Genomic DNA, 15,494 nt, shown 5'->3' with positions numbered 1-15,494 from the left:
CACTATAGGTCTATTTAGTTGATACAACCGAATTGCGACTGAAATTAGTTATATTTCGGTAACCACAACGACTTTGTAACAACCATACTAGTAGAGTTATTGGAGTCCACATGCTGCGGAAATTGACTGAATTTGTTCCATCGTGGAATAACTCGTGACCTGATCCGTATCGTGTACAAAGTGTCTTCGGCAGAGTTATTCAATTAACGGGAAATTAGTAATCATTGACTTTTCGTCGGAGAGCCCAATTACGGAAACAGTTTTGGGCCCAAAAGCGGGGTTCTGTTTGTAAAAATGTAAATACTGCATTCTTCTTGCCAATCTGAACACAGCGAATATATTTTTATGAACAGAATTTTTGTTTCAAACATAAAAACTGCTTTTGAAATTGGCAGAATCGATGACTACTAATTTCACGTTAAGGTCTTTCGGATGTATGCGGCAGTAGTTTTGAAATTTCTCACTGCGTGTCGCTAGTGCATAGCGATCTAGAAAGCTGCAATCTTCGGGAAGGTTGTTCAGATGACCTTCTTATAATCGTCATAACTCATGATCTTACTTACTTCGTTGCTTACTTAGTTAGCTTGCCGTCCTAAGACAAAGCCTGATGAACAAAGCTTCTCTAATATTTATGAGCTACCGCTCTCCAATTCCTTGGACACCACCAGATCTCGCTCCATCTTGTCTGTCTCCATCTTGTAGTTGTCTGGCATTTTTGCAATATGCCCTGCTCATCATATCCATCCAGTTTTAGCCACCTTTTGAATGCTGGGTTTGCCCATTGTAAGCACGACTTCCTCTGATAACACGCTCCGGATCTCACGGCTGGCTGGTGTTATTGTCCGCCGTTATCAGTGAGCCAAGGTAAACAAATTCATTGACTACCTCAAACTCATCGCAGTCGATCGTTACATTACTGGTCAGGCGACGTCGGTCGACCTTGGTTCCGCCGACCAGTATGTACCTTGTTTTAGACGTGTTTACCTTCAACCCAATCATCTCTGCTTCGTGGCTTAGTCTGGTGTACTGTTCAGCTACCGCCACAGATGATCCGCTGATAATATTCATGTTATCGGCAAAGCAGAAGACTCGATTGGATTTGTTGAAGATCGTGGCCGCCTGTTGATAACACCTTGTAGAGCTATGTTGAACAGCAGGCATGAGAAACATTGACCACCTTGACGAAGCCCTCTGTGTGATTCGAATGAACTCCACCAGCATTCCACTCGAAATCCGAACACAGCACCATGTGCCATCCATCGTTGGTTGAACCAGTTTGATAAGATTCCTGGGAAAGCTGTTCTCGTGCATGGTTTTCCATAGCACTTTTCGGTCGTCGGTATCATGTGCCGCTTTGAAATCAACGAACAAATGGTGCCTGGAAACTCTCTATTCCCGGCCCTTTTGGAGGATCTGCCGCATTGTAGATATTTTAATCCGTTGTTGACCTCCTTCAACGAAGCCGGCTGGATGAGTTCCCACTAATCTGTTCGCACTTGGTGATAGTCGGCGGAAAATGATTTGGGACAGTACTTTGTAGGCGGTATTGAGAACGGTGATGGCTTGATAGTTCTCACACACCAACTTGTCGCTCTTGTAGATCGGGCAGATAACCATATTAATATTTTTTTTTGAAACGATGATTCTACAATTGATGAAGGGACGGTAAGGGAAAGTAATGAAGGATTTTTTAGGGAATGAAGGGAGTGGAAAGGAAGGGGGGGGGGGGGGGTAATAGGTAGCTATGCTTAACAAGTTGTCGTTGTGACTCCTGTCTTTTGTCCAATGCTGGAAGGTGCATGGATCGAACCAAGCTATAATCAGAGATTATAACCGGATTTGAACCCACAACACCTGCCAGGGCGTGTGGCTCGCTGGTACCCGTGTACCTTTGAACCATAGAGGCGCTGGACAAAAGAAGTCTGCAGAACCCCCCTTATTAACCATAGCGACATGGGTTGGGCTATTTTTAGACACAAATTGTGCCTCTTCCTCCACCTACTGTAGAAACCACCGACCGAGAAGTTTTAATCTAACGTGTTTTTACTTTCAGGACGACGACACTATGCAGGCCCTTACGACTTGCAAGGTACTGCGTGTGACGTTGTTCGTCCGAAAGCGAGTTAGTCCGCGTTTCTCAGCGCGGTTCTTCGGAGAAAGGCTCCGTTCCTATGAAATTGACCAAACTCGTGATTTTAGTCATGACCTTGAAATGCGGTCAGGCATATATTAATATATTTTTTTGAAACGATGATTCTACAATTGATGAAGGGACGGTAAGGGAAAGTAATGAAGAAGGATTTTTTAGGGAATGAAGGGGAAAGAGTGGAAAGGAAGGGGGGGGGGGGGAGTAAAACACGTTAGATTAAAACTTCTCGGTCGGTGGTTTCTACAGTAGGCGGAGGAAGAGGCACAATTTGTGTCCAAAGATAGCCCAACCCATGTCGCTATGGTTAATAAGGGGGGTTGTGCAGACTTTTGTCCAACGCCTCTATGGTTCAAAGGTACACGGGTACCAGTGAGCCACACGCCCTGGCAGGTGTTGTGGGTTCGAATCCGGTTATAATCCCTGATTATAGCTTGGTTCGACCCATGCACCTTCCAGCATTGGATAAAAGATAGTAGTCACGACGACAATTTGTTAAGCATAGCTACCTATTACCCCCCCTGATCTGAGATAACCATAACCCATCATCACTTCTCTGGTAGTTATTCCATATCTCAAATTCTATCAACTAACCGGTACATACAACTGGCCATCCATTTAACACACTTGGTTTTAAATAAGAATTGACAACAGATTTAAAACAAATCGAATTACTGAGTTTTCGTTTGCCCATACTTAGTTATAACCAGATTACGACTGAAACAGCGCAAGAAACGAGCTAAAACATAACATGTTTGTGAAATATTTCAAAGTGACGCCTATGCGTTGCATGGTATTCATACTACCCACAGAAAAACTTAATCGCGCTGTTGACAGGAATATTTTCTGACATTTCTCTGAAGTTATACATGCAAGCAAAATAATATCAGAAATTTTTCGCAAGATAAAATGGCTAAAATATATTTCGGTAATTCATCAATCACTCAAGGCAATATTGTAGCCTTCAAATAATCCAAACTAAAGTGCGATTTTAGATATATCGTGAATTTTACCATTTTACTTTCGCAAAATTGATGCGCTCAAGATATACTTTTATGAGCAACAGTTGAGTGGAATCGAAATAAATATCATTTTTTGACAATCTCACAAAACATGCTAATCTCTTTGAAAACCTGTGGGATATTTCATATTAATTGTGTTATATGTCCCTTTTATACATAAAATCATTCTACGACACAAGAATAATGATCTTTTTCAATATATTTTGGTGCAGTCATCGCCCATGTTTATACAAGACTAGCTGACCCGACAAACTTCGTATTGCCACAAATTAAACTATGTTGTACATAAATCCTGAATCTCGGATGACCTTTGTCACAATCTCGAGTTTTGCAAGTTTCTGAGTGGTTCATGGGTGTTTTAATATATATAAATTTTTCTCACAGTAAAATAGAAAACAACTCCCCCCATTGCTTAGCCTGTTGAAATAAGGCTGATAGCATTTAAATGTTCGCCATCATTACAAACCATTTCGCCGAATACCATTTTGCGGAACACCAATTCTCGGTTGACCATAACGCGGAATATAGAGTTTCGCAGAATACCATTTCGCGAAAAACCTTACGCGGGATGTACCATTTCACGGAAAATCTTTTCGTAGAAAGTACCATTTCGCAGGTGTGACCCAACTGAAGGAAAGTAATAGAGGTCAATAGATCTAGGAAAATAAATAAACCTAGATAGAGTTGATCTCTGCGGGGGGCCCCCGCAGTAGCTGGCGCTTCCGACGGCAGGTCGCTGGCGACCCTACCGGCCTGTGTCCGTCTCGCCCTGTCTCTCTAATCATCTAATGTTACTTTTGATAGTTTCTGGTGGTCTTGTTATTGACTAATGTTTTATGAGAGTCTAAAATTTCTCGATTTCGATTAGTTTTTGAGTTACGCAAAAATTTCTGTTTTATTTGTATGAGAGTCGCCCCTACCACAGGGGTAATGGGTCTCAAACCATCATAAAAAAAATTCCTGCCTCCAAAACCCCCCACATGCCAAATTTGGTTCCATTTGATTGATTAGTTCTCTAGTTATGAGGATATTTGTGTATCATTTGATAGGAGCCCCCCCCCCGCACTATTGAAGGGGCGAGGGGTCATAATTCCCCTCCTAAAGAGGGGAGGGGTCTCAATTCACCGTTGAAAAAAAATTTGCCTACGACAACACCCACATGCTAAATTTGGTTGCATTTGCTTGATTACTTCTCGAGTTATGAGGAAATTTGTATTTCATTTGTATAGGAGCCCCCCTCCTAAAAAAGAAGTGGGGTCATAATTCATAATAGAAAAATTTCATCCCTCCAAGAACACCCACATGTCAAATATTATTCCATTTGATTAATTAGTTCTCGAGTTATGAGGAAATGTGTATTTCATTTGTATAGGAGCCCCCCCTCCAGAAGCGGGGAGAGGTTTTAATTCACATAGAAAACATTCTTGTCTCCAAAAACACCCTCATGTCATATTTAGTTCCATTTGCTTGATTGGTTCTCGAGTTATGAGGAAATTTGTATTTCATTTGTATGGGAGCCCCCCCTCCTAAAAAGTTAACGGGTCTCAATTCATCATAGAAAAAATTCATGCCTCCAGAAACACCCACATGGCAAATATGGTTCCATTTGATTAATTAGTTTTCGAGATATAAGGAAATTGTATTTCATTTATATAGGAGCCCCCCCTCCTAAGGTGGGGAGGGGTCTCAACTCACCATAGAACAAATTCTAGTCTCCAAAATCTCCCACATGTAAAATTTTGTTCCATTTGCTTGATTAGTTTTCGAGTTATGCAGAAATTTGTGTTTCATTTGTATGGGAGTCCCCCCTCTTCGTGGGGGGAGGGATTTCTAACCATCATAAGAACCTTCCCTAGCACCAAAAACACCTACATGCAAATTTTCACTCCGACCGGTAAGTAGTTTTTGATTCTATAAGGAACATAGGGCAGACAGAAATCCATTTTTATAGGCATAGATTTGTATGGGAGTTCCCACTCTTAGTGGAGGGAGGGGTCTTTTGCCATCGAGAGAACCTTCCCTGGCCCCAAAAACCCCTACATGCAAATTTTCATGCCGATCCACAGTGGGGCGACTCCATACAAATGCTGGCCAAGCAAAAAAATCTCTTCAAATCAAGGATAATATGTGGTTCTTAAGTAATTTTGGGGTGCTGAGTCCGAATTTCAGGTTTATTTTGCATTAGAACGTATATTTTTTGTGTTAGGGAGAATTTTCAACTATTTTTCAAGTATTTTTTAAGTATAATGACGTATAAGAAATGAGGGTCATTTGGAAAACTATTGCAGATGGATTTTTACAGGATAAAACATTATATAAAACAATACAAAGCAAGTATGAGCTTTAATAATCAACACGAAATCCATGTAAGTTAATATTAAAATCAAATCACAAATCAAAACTTTTCCCCTTATTAGTTTTCTTAATCTTCTTTAACTCCATCTTCTTTTTCTTCTTCTTCTTCTCCTCCTTCTGCAGAATCACTCGTTTCACGTTTCGTCTTCAATAGTAGTATAGCGTTCTCAGAAAGATTTTTCTAATTACATTTTTCCGTTTCGAAGAAGCTATAAGCTTTATCCGGAGAAACAAAAAGACGAATAATTCTATATCGATTTGTAATTTCACACTCATTTTTGCATGTAAAATATTGTCTTATATTTTTATCACTATTTTTAGCATAAGGCAATAATCTTATTTTCGTGAGGGTCAATACCGGTGTAGTGGCTAGCATTCACGCCTCTCACACCGAGGACCGTGGTTCAATTACCAACCCCGCAGAAGTCACGAATGACCCGAGTGGTTAAAGTGACTATAATTAAACAAAAAAAACTTATTTTTGTGCTTCTTCTGTCATTCGTCCTATCAGCAATATAGTTGTCTAGATTCATTTATGACCGCGAATTCAAATTCTTTGCATTGCAGTGGACGTATTATATGAGGACTATACCCTGACATAAAGGTTTTTGGTAAACAAACAATAAGTTTCGATTTTTTCTGAAATAATGTGTTCAAGAACTTGCTCTAAGAAAATTTCTCAACCTTTTAATTAATTTCATATCTATACCCGTGATTTCAGAACTAATACCAGAATTGGCATAAGATCTTCGAGCTGTACTTCCGTCATTACTATCGCTGTTTCCTCTAAATTTCTCTAAAGTCAATATGCAATATGGATAAGGATAGACTATAGATTCGAAGCAGCTTATCCAACCATGTAAAGGAGATATCCCATAATTAAGATATCCCATAATTAAGACATCCTACGTTTACTTTGAGTGCTTGCATTTTGTCTATATTGTTCAATTCTGATATAGTAGCCTTACAAGCGTAATATCTGTGCTCTGCGCTACTCTGCGCTAAATGAGACCAATCCATTTGAAAGCTCATATTTTACGCTAACTTTTACCGGTAGTGTCAATAGTGGCGAACCTTGGCTTCAAAACTTTTAAGCGTGTTTTACGCGAAAATGTGGCACTTTTTTATTGAAAATTAAAATTGTGGCATACTATGATAAAATTACTGCATACTCAATTAATGGGCTTTATTCAGCACTATTTTTTGAAGAACTTTTCATTAGACACCGTTGAAATCCGAGCTGCCAGTAGACCTCTAGCATGTTTTGAAATATTGGGTTATTTTTCAAAAAAACGCTAAAACATGCTGAGATAACATACTTTCAAGATTCATAGAAAATTCAAATTTTGTCATATTGATCTAAAATTTTGGAGTTGAACACTTCAATAGTATAGAATCACAGGAAAAATGCAACGGAGAGTCGAAATGAACTTTTATTTTTTGGATGCTGGCCAGCGATTCCCCACTGTGCGATCGGTTCAGTAGTTTTCGATTCTAAAAGGAACATAAGGACAGACAGACAGAAATCCATTTTTATAGGAATAGATTGCGTTCAAAAAAGCCGAAAAATTCGAAACCAGTGTAAAGGTTTACTGTACGAATTTTGTTTTGCGTTAACTTACAACTGATTCACAGTTAATTTTTATTTGTGAAAGAACTTAAATGGTGCTCAAACAGTATTCGGAAAACTCGTATATTGGAGCATTTAAGCTCATTAAAATATTGCAATGTTGCGAAAATATATCAAAGTTAATGATCTGCGCTGTAGTTCGCCTGGTATTCAATACCGGCAATTAGCAACTACGAAGTTGCTGAAAAAAGAGAAGAAAGTAGTTTTGCTTTTGTTTTCACGCAAGTTTTGACAATTCGGCATGGGTTTTCGTATGAGCGCGAACAGGCTCAAAAATCTCTTTTACTTTCGTAGTCGCGAAGACTCAGTTGGAAACATGGTTTCGACCGATCCTTTTTTTCTACCGCAGTCACACCAACACGCATTCAAGTTCACACCGTCCGTTTAGTGGTAGAATACGAACGCTATGCATAACACAACTGGTAGTTTGCTCAGTCAAACGCCGATTGAACGCAGTAGAACGAACGCGTTCTAAGCCTTTTTAACATTTTCGTTTCGATCAAGTCGCCTTAACCGTTTAGAGCAGCGAATGACTGCAAAACAGTCAAATGACTGGCAGTCACCACGCTAACGAAAAGCAACCGCACTATCGTATGATTCAATACACTAGAATCTCGTTTTACGTCCGTTCATTTTACGTGATTTCGTTTTACGTCACCTTTTACCTTTGTTATACTATAACAAAGGTTTAAAAATTGGTCGAAAAATACGAAATTGATCCGAGGCCCGGAGGGCCAAGTCACATATACAAATCGATAGGGTTCGTCGATTTGAGCAATGTCTGTGTGTGTGTGTGTGTGTGTGTGTATGTATGTAATGATTTTTTCTATCGCCTGTTTCTCAGAGATGGCTGAACCGAATCGTTCGCTATTACTTTTGTTTGAAAGGTATTATTGTCTAGTAGATCACTATTGAGTTGCTTCGTAACACGACGTTTCGTTTAAAAGTTATAAGCAAAAATGTGAAAAATACGTGACACGGGTTTCTCTAGAACTACATGACCGATTTCAGCAATCTTAGTATCAAATGAAAGCTCTTATTAAAGCTAAGTTATTCAGGAATTTTTAATTGAAAACAAACAAGTAGTTTAAAAGTTATGCTTAAAAAACCTGTTTTGACAAGGTAATAATTATCGCCTGTTTCTTAGAGATGGCCAAACCGATTTATGCGCTATTAGTCTCATTTGAAAGATAATATATCCTAATAGATCACTATTGAATGCTTTTTTGATTGGACGTTTAATTTGAAAGTTATGAGCAACCGTATACACCACACCAAAATTAACAATAATTTGTAATGATTTTAACCAAGATAATTTACCTAATTTCAATTATTTTAATATCAAACGAGAGGTTTTGACACTACGAATATATATGAAAAATTTCATAAGAATTGGTTGTAGCGGTCAAAAGATATTAACCCTCGAACGCTCGCGCCAACTTTTGTAACACAGTTACTCGTGCGCACAATAGCCTCAAACCAAAGAAAACGTGCGTACTAGAGTTTTGACTGGGAAAACTTGGTTTTAGGTTTATCGAACCTTTAGAATAGTTTCTTGAAATTAAAAGCTCTATCGTCTGGGGCAATCTAAATTTTGATTAATCCCCCTAAAAGTGAATAAAAAAAATATTTTTCTTCAGTGTCAGTATAACACATTGATGTGTTCTGCAAAGTTATAGAGCATATTATTACAAGAAATTTTGCTAAAGACAGTAACCTTCTATCTCTGCAGCTAAGATAGAAAAATCTTATTTATTGTATATGAATTTGTAAAATCAGGTTTTATATTTTTGCTATTTTTGTAATTGTAGTATGACTTTTTCATGTATTACAAAGTTGTACAAATGATAAAAATACACAACTTTGCTGAATATAGTATACCTCTATATTTGCTTGTTTAGGAACTGTAGACCTTTGATTATAAAAAATACCCTAATTTTGACTACGAATTACTCGACTACCAGCAGACGGATACATTTTAAACATTTTACATTGGGTAGTTTTGCTGCATACAGACACCATTTTTATATATGGAGAAACGAGAGAAAATTCCACTTGGGGTCAATTGCGGTACACCTCGCTTGCTGATTGCTTCGTTTCTGTGATGGAGGTTTATGCTGATCTATTTTCCCAACAATTTAAATTATTAATGCATTGAATAATTATGACATTTTGCTCAGAATAAGTTTATTGAAGAATATACGTTAGTTAAACAACGATTTGTAACTTTATAACAATATGGCGTTGAAAAACCTACACGTGTTGTACAAAATACAACAGCGTGAGAGTAACCGAAGGTTAATAAAAATTGATGAAAATTATTCTAGAAAACTCTATTGATGTGAATCAAATAGAATGGCATTACAGGAAATTATGCATAGTTCAAAAACCTATAAACTAGAGCTTTACTAGGCAATGAATATGTTAAAGAATAAGATTTCCGCTTGCAACTTACTTTTATTTGCACTTACTCAAATTAATAACAACTTACTTATCCTTACTCAGCAATTTCATGAAAAAAGGATCTATCAAAATTTAAAAGTGTTCCTATTTTGTTCAAAATTTGTAAACTTATTCAATTTTCAAAAATTTTATGTAAACCAACGCATTACGCAACGTTGACCAATAGATTAATTATGGTGCGAAAACGTGTCGATTTCTATCTCAAACAGCAAGTAAGACCGTATAACAAAGGTTCCTTTCACCACTAGGTGGATTAAATCGGGTTTTTACCTTTGTTATTACCTTTGTTATACTATAACAAAGGTTTAAAAATTGGTCGAAAAACACGAAATTGATCCGAGGCCCGGAGGGCCAAGTCACATATACCAATCGATAGGGTTCGACGATTTGAGCAATGTCTGTGTGTGTGTGTGTGTGTGTGTGTGTGTATGTATGTAATGATTTTTTCTATCGCCTGTTTCTCAGAGATGGCTGAACCGAATCGTTCGCTATTACTTTTGTTTGAAAGGTGTTATTGTCTAGTAGATCACTATTGAGTTGTTTTGTGATACGACGTTTCGTTTAAAAGTTATAAGCAAAAATGTGAAAAATACGTGACACGGGTTTCTTCAGAACTACATGACCGATTTCAACGATCTTAGTATCAAATGAAAGCCCTTATTAAAGCTAAATTGTTCAGGAATTTTTAATTGAAAACAAACAAGCAGTTTAAAAATTGTGTTTAAAAAACCTGTTTTGACAAGGTAATAATTATCGCCTGTTTCTTAGAGATGGCCAAACCGATTTATGCGCTATTAGTCTCATTTGAAAGATAATATATCCTAATAGATCACTATTGAATGATTTTTTGATTGGACGTTTAATTTGAAAGTTATGAGCAACCGTATACACCACAACAAAATTAACAAAAATTTATAATGATTTTAACCAAGATAATTTACCTTATTTCAATTATTTTAATATCAAACGAGAGGTTTTGACACTACGAATATATATGCAAAATTTCATAAGAATTGGTTTTACCGGTTAAAAGATATTAACCCTCGAACACTCGCGCCAACTTTTATAACACAGTTACTCGCGCGCAAAATAGCCCCAAACCAAAGAAAACGTGTGCACTAGGGTTTTGACTGGGAAAACTTGGTTTTAGGTTTATCGAACCTTTGGAAGAGTTTCTTGAAATTGAAAGCTCTATCGTCTAGTGGAATTTAAATTTTGATTAATCCTCGTAAAAGTGAAATTAAAAAATTATTTTTCTTCAGTGTCAATATAACGCATTGATGTGTTCTGCAAAGTTATAGAGCATATTATTACAAGAAATTTTGCTAAAGACTGTAACCTTCTATCTCTGCAGCGAAGATAGAAATATCTTATTTAATATATATGAATTTGTAAAATCAGTTTTTCTATTTTTGCTCTTTTTGTAATTGTTGTATGACTTTTTCATGTATTACAAAATTATACAAATAGTAAGAATACACAACTTTGCTGAAAATAGTATACCTGTATGTTTGCTTGTTTAGGAACTGTAGAACTTTGATTATAAAGAATACCCTTATTTTGACTCCGAATTACTCGACTACCAGCAGACGGATACATCTTAAACATTTTACATTTGCTGATAGTTTTGCTGCATAAATTTTCCCAACAATTTAAATTATTAATGCATTGAATAATTATGATATTTTGCTCACAATAAGTTTGTTGAAGAATATACGTTAGTTAAACAACGATTTGTAACTTTATAACAATATGGCGTTGAAAAACCTACACGTGTTGTATAAAAATTGATGAAAATTATTCAAGAAAACTCTATTGATGTGATTCAAATAGAATGGCATTACAGGAAACTATGCATAGTTCAAAAACCTATAAACTAGACCTTTACTAGACAATGTATATGCTAAAGGATAAGATTTCCTCTTACAACTTACTTTTATTTGCACTTACTCAGATTAATAACAACTTACTTATCCTTACTCAGCAATTTCATGAAAAAAGGATCTACCAAAATTTAAAAGTGTTCCTATTTTGTTCAAATTTTGCAAACTTATTCAATTTTCAAAAATTTTATGTAAACCAACGCACTACGCAACGATAACCAATAGATGAATTAGGGTAACCAACCTATTTTGGACCCCCTCAGCAGCTGTACATAATTTGGACACTTGCATTTGATTTTGCTGTAAGTGTAAGTGTCAAAATGTGTGATGAAATTGAAACGAAGATATTTCGCCTTGTTCTCGCACTCCAACCAGAAAAATATCAGTATTGCTACTAATGCGGATATATTACGGTCAGAGAGCGAAAGCCTAATAGTGAAGAATATCATCCAATCAAAGCATATAATGGTGAAAAGTGGTAGTATGACTGCGTTATCTTAAAACTTCTCTTATTAATTCACTTTTCAGTAAACTTTCTTTACTATTGTGTTCGTTTCTTTCTCTTAAAGGAACTTAAACTGTATAAGAAATTATAATATCTTAAAGAATGAAGTATTAGTTATCAGGGTAATGTGCAGCTAAATTCTATGGTTCACTTGAAAGACGACATGTTCTTTTAGCAGTAAAATAAACATGAGAAAATCTTTCTCAAAAATTACTGCAAACATTTTTCTGGTTTTTACTAACATTTCCTGAGTAAAACTCAATTCTGCATAGCTACTAAAATTGGTCTTGAATTCTATCTTGCAGCGCAGAAATTAGGAAAAAATTAGTTCGGACGGAACAAAATAAGCTAGGATAGTTGGAAAGCAGTTTACATTGCGATCATTGCAAGTACAGCCTTAGACAAAACGTGCGCTGGATAAATAGTAAATTGACTTATCACGTGTGCCACATGGTAGCAACTATGGACTAGTTTTGTTCATTTTATTCTTTAACGAGAACCATTTCAAAAATATATATTAATTCAATTTGCTTGCTTCTTCGTTTTTCTTTCACGCAGTTACTGTGATTTTTTTTTACTTTTTGAATAAAATTGAAACTATTTTCAATATTGGCATATTATTTTTTATGCAGTTGTTGGTTTCATTTGAATACACCTATTTGATAACCCTATTACTTATGATTTAAATTTTGTACAAACTTTTATTACATAGGAACGCGATTGTTTAACAAATAACAATTATTCTCAATTGGAAATGTTTGGTTCAAGTTTCTATGTGGATGATAAGAGTGTGCTTTATTTTATTTTGTAAAATATATAGAAATTACACATCACTTTGCATGTGCAAATTGCAAATCTCCTATGGGGTATATTATTGAGAACAATTTGCGGATAATAAAATTGACTTTGATGAAGCTAAAATATAAAAATATGGAAAAGCAATTTAGGGTTCGTGCGACTTCAAATGTAATTAACCGCTGTAGGTAGCATAATGTTATACAAAACAATTCACGCAATGCCGTTGGCATTGAAACCACATGATGAGTTAAAGAATTTTTTGAAAATTACAGTAGGCATTTATTCGATTTCTTACCTCTCGAATATTTTCGATGTTCAACACCATGGGCTTAATTTTAACAAAATAGCACCGCTTGCCCTTTCCGGCGGTCGGGAAGAACTGGGACGGAATCAAAGCACCCGCATTGTTCAGGGTCACGATCAGCTTTCGCACGTGTGCCCGCTTGACCCACTCCATGACGATCACCTTCAGCTCCTCGTTGCCCATCAGTTTCTGCCACTTTTCCTCCTTCAGACGCATAGTTTTCAACACATAGCTGCCAACAAAGGCCGCGCACGGATCTTCCTTTTCTTCCTTTTTCTTCTTGTCGTCACCCATGGTTCCACTAATGAGATCTTCGAACCAAACCGTTCAATAGAAATTCCTAAAATCACACCCGAATGTCAAAATTGCTTGAAACGAATGCACGGACAGAAAAAATAACAGGTCTGACCACAGCCAACTTTGTTGGTGAAATGAATCTTACGGTCGACTCACTTGCTAGGGAAGAGTCCGCTAATTTTCCAACGCCACCTTCGAAATCGATCATACAAAGTGCGAGTACCCGTGCGGTACCCGAGCGGGAACCCTCGGTGCGGTAACTAACGCCGTCAAAGGACTCGTGGCGGTGGAACCAAACAGCCAACAAACTTTTCCACTCAAACCCACCGGTAACAGGAAGAAACAGCAACAGCAACAACACCAGCAGCAAAGTGCAACCAGATACACAACAACTACCGCCGCCGCCGGCCCCGGTACCGGCACTATCCACGTCCTACCACCCAAAAGTTGGAAGCACTGGAAGTAATTTGTTTTTACATATCACCCGCTACACTCACGAGTTAATTTGTTCGGCTCGAAGGGAGCCGCAGGCGGGTGCTACTTTCCCGTATGCACATTTGAGTTGGATTTTACCAATTTCACCCCTATCAACAATAACAACAGCACTAACAACCGAACCGTTCATTTGATGGGGGTTCAATTCACTAGCAGCCCATTACCGTTCCAACTATAGTTATATGCGAGTGTGTTTAACCTCCAAAATATCCAACCGAAGCGCAACATGAGTAGAACAACGCGCTTTGGTTGTTTAGGAACTTGGTCGTCTCCAGCCGCTTGTTCCATCGGAAGTTGGAGTTGGAATTCGGAGTCGATTTCAGGATTGCGACTGCAGCTGCAGCTGTAGCGGCCACAGTTAGGAATAATGGTCCCTCCACTGCTGGCCGGGCGTGGGAAAGTATCGGTTCAGCAGTTTATTGCTGTAAATTAGCTATGTTTTTGGAAATCAGCACCTGGGAGTGCAGAAGAGAAAATTATTCCCAATAGGTTCGCCACAATTGGCAGCGCCGTTCTGTTTGTAGGTAGGTAGGTGAACTTTATGGGTATGCACACTAATCCGGAATCCGGATGAAAACCACCGAATGGGACGAATTTATGTGGACGATTCAACGCGATACCGCCATCGTACCGGTAGCGTTTAGTGGGGTAAAACCTATTTAGGATTGCGGCAGCATAGTTTTGAAAGTATTTGATGTTAAAAAACAGTTCTATAACTTTTGGAAACTCGGACACTTTCGGACTGTTCAATTTATCAAAATCAAAAATCAAAAATATTCCCAGTTCATCCAATAAACAGACAGTCGCATAATTCAGTCGATAGTAAATATTCTTTCTTATCTGCAGGTCTATTAGCTTATATTCTGAATTTAATGGCCATTATTTTGTTTAAAATAGTCAATTAGTAAACTTTATTTTACTTTTGGGCTCAGGGTAATAAAATGGCATTGTTAAAGATTCAATTAGAAAAGCTTGCCGTTACTGTCTACTATTGATGAGGAAAAGGTGCTAAAGCCACTATTGACTATTAAAGACAGTATTGATTCTGTCAACTATGGGATAACAAAATCGGCAGAGCTTACCATAGTTAGTTGGCATAGTTAATGCAAACTTAGTTTGCATTTGAACTCGAGGAGTGTCTAATACACATTCACCTTCATTCAAGCTATTGCTGTTGGTCGTTAATGACATAGACGGCAGAGTTTCCGATTGGATATCCAACGGAGAGGCCACCAGGCGGCCATCATAATTTAGTCCAGACTGCGGTTAATAAAAACCAGCAGTTTTTCATTCGAGATGTTCCTCGCCCCATAGGCAAACAACAATCTGGATTTAATATATGAGTTGATAACTCTGGATTTTTGTGCGTACGTAGGTTAATATATTCCAAAACAATAAAAGGAAAGGAGATTATCATTTAATTGCCCCGGAGGAATTGATAATATTCAATTTCATTAAATTGTTTTTTTTGCGGTATTAATTATGAAACCTGCTGCTCTGGGCTTGCAGAAAAGCACATTAAGCTTCCCACTGTTGCTTTGCTGGTGCTACATACCGCTTGACCGCCATTAGGAGGCCTTTGTGAAATTTCTCAAA

General features: G+C 37.4%; 1 protein-coding gene across 1 annotated transcript in view; it reads right to left on the bottom strand.

Annotated features, from left to right (window-relative positions):
• Window positions 1-13,400, bottom strand: part of LOC128732940 (dynein beta chain, ciliary-like) — a 53,042-nt gene extending 39,642 nt beyond the window's left edge. Inside the window, exon 1 of the mRNA XM_053826418.1 lies at window positions 13,098-13,400. Coding sequence (XP_053682393.1) covers window positions 13,098-13,400 — 303 coding nt within the window. The remainder of the gene's footprint in view (window positions 1-13,097) is intronic.
• Window positions 13,401-15,494: the final 2,094 nt, after the last annotated feature.

The sequence above is a fragment of the Sabethes cyaneus genome, chromosome 1 (assembly GCF_943734655.1).
Source record: "Sabethes cyaneus chromosome 1, idSabCyanKW18_F2, whole genome shotgun sequence".
Lineage (NCBI taxonomy): Eukaryota > Metazoa > Arthropoda > Insecta > Diptera > Culicidae > Sabethes > Sabethes cyaneus.
Note: the sequence above shows the minus strand (reverse complement) of the source record. Positions and strands in the feature narration are given on the sequence as shown.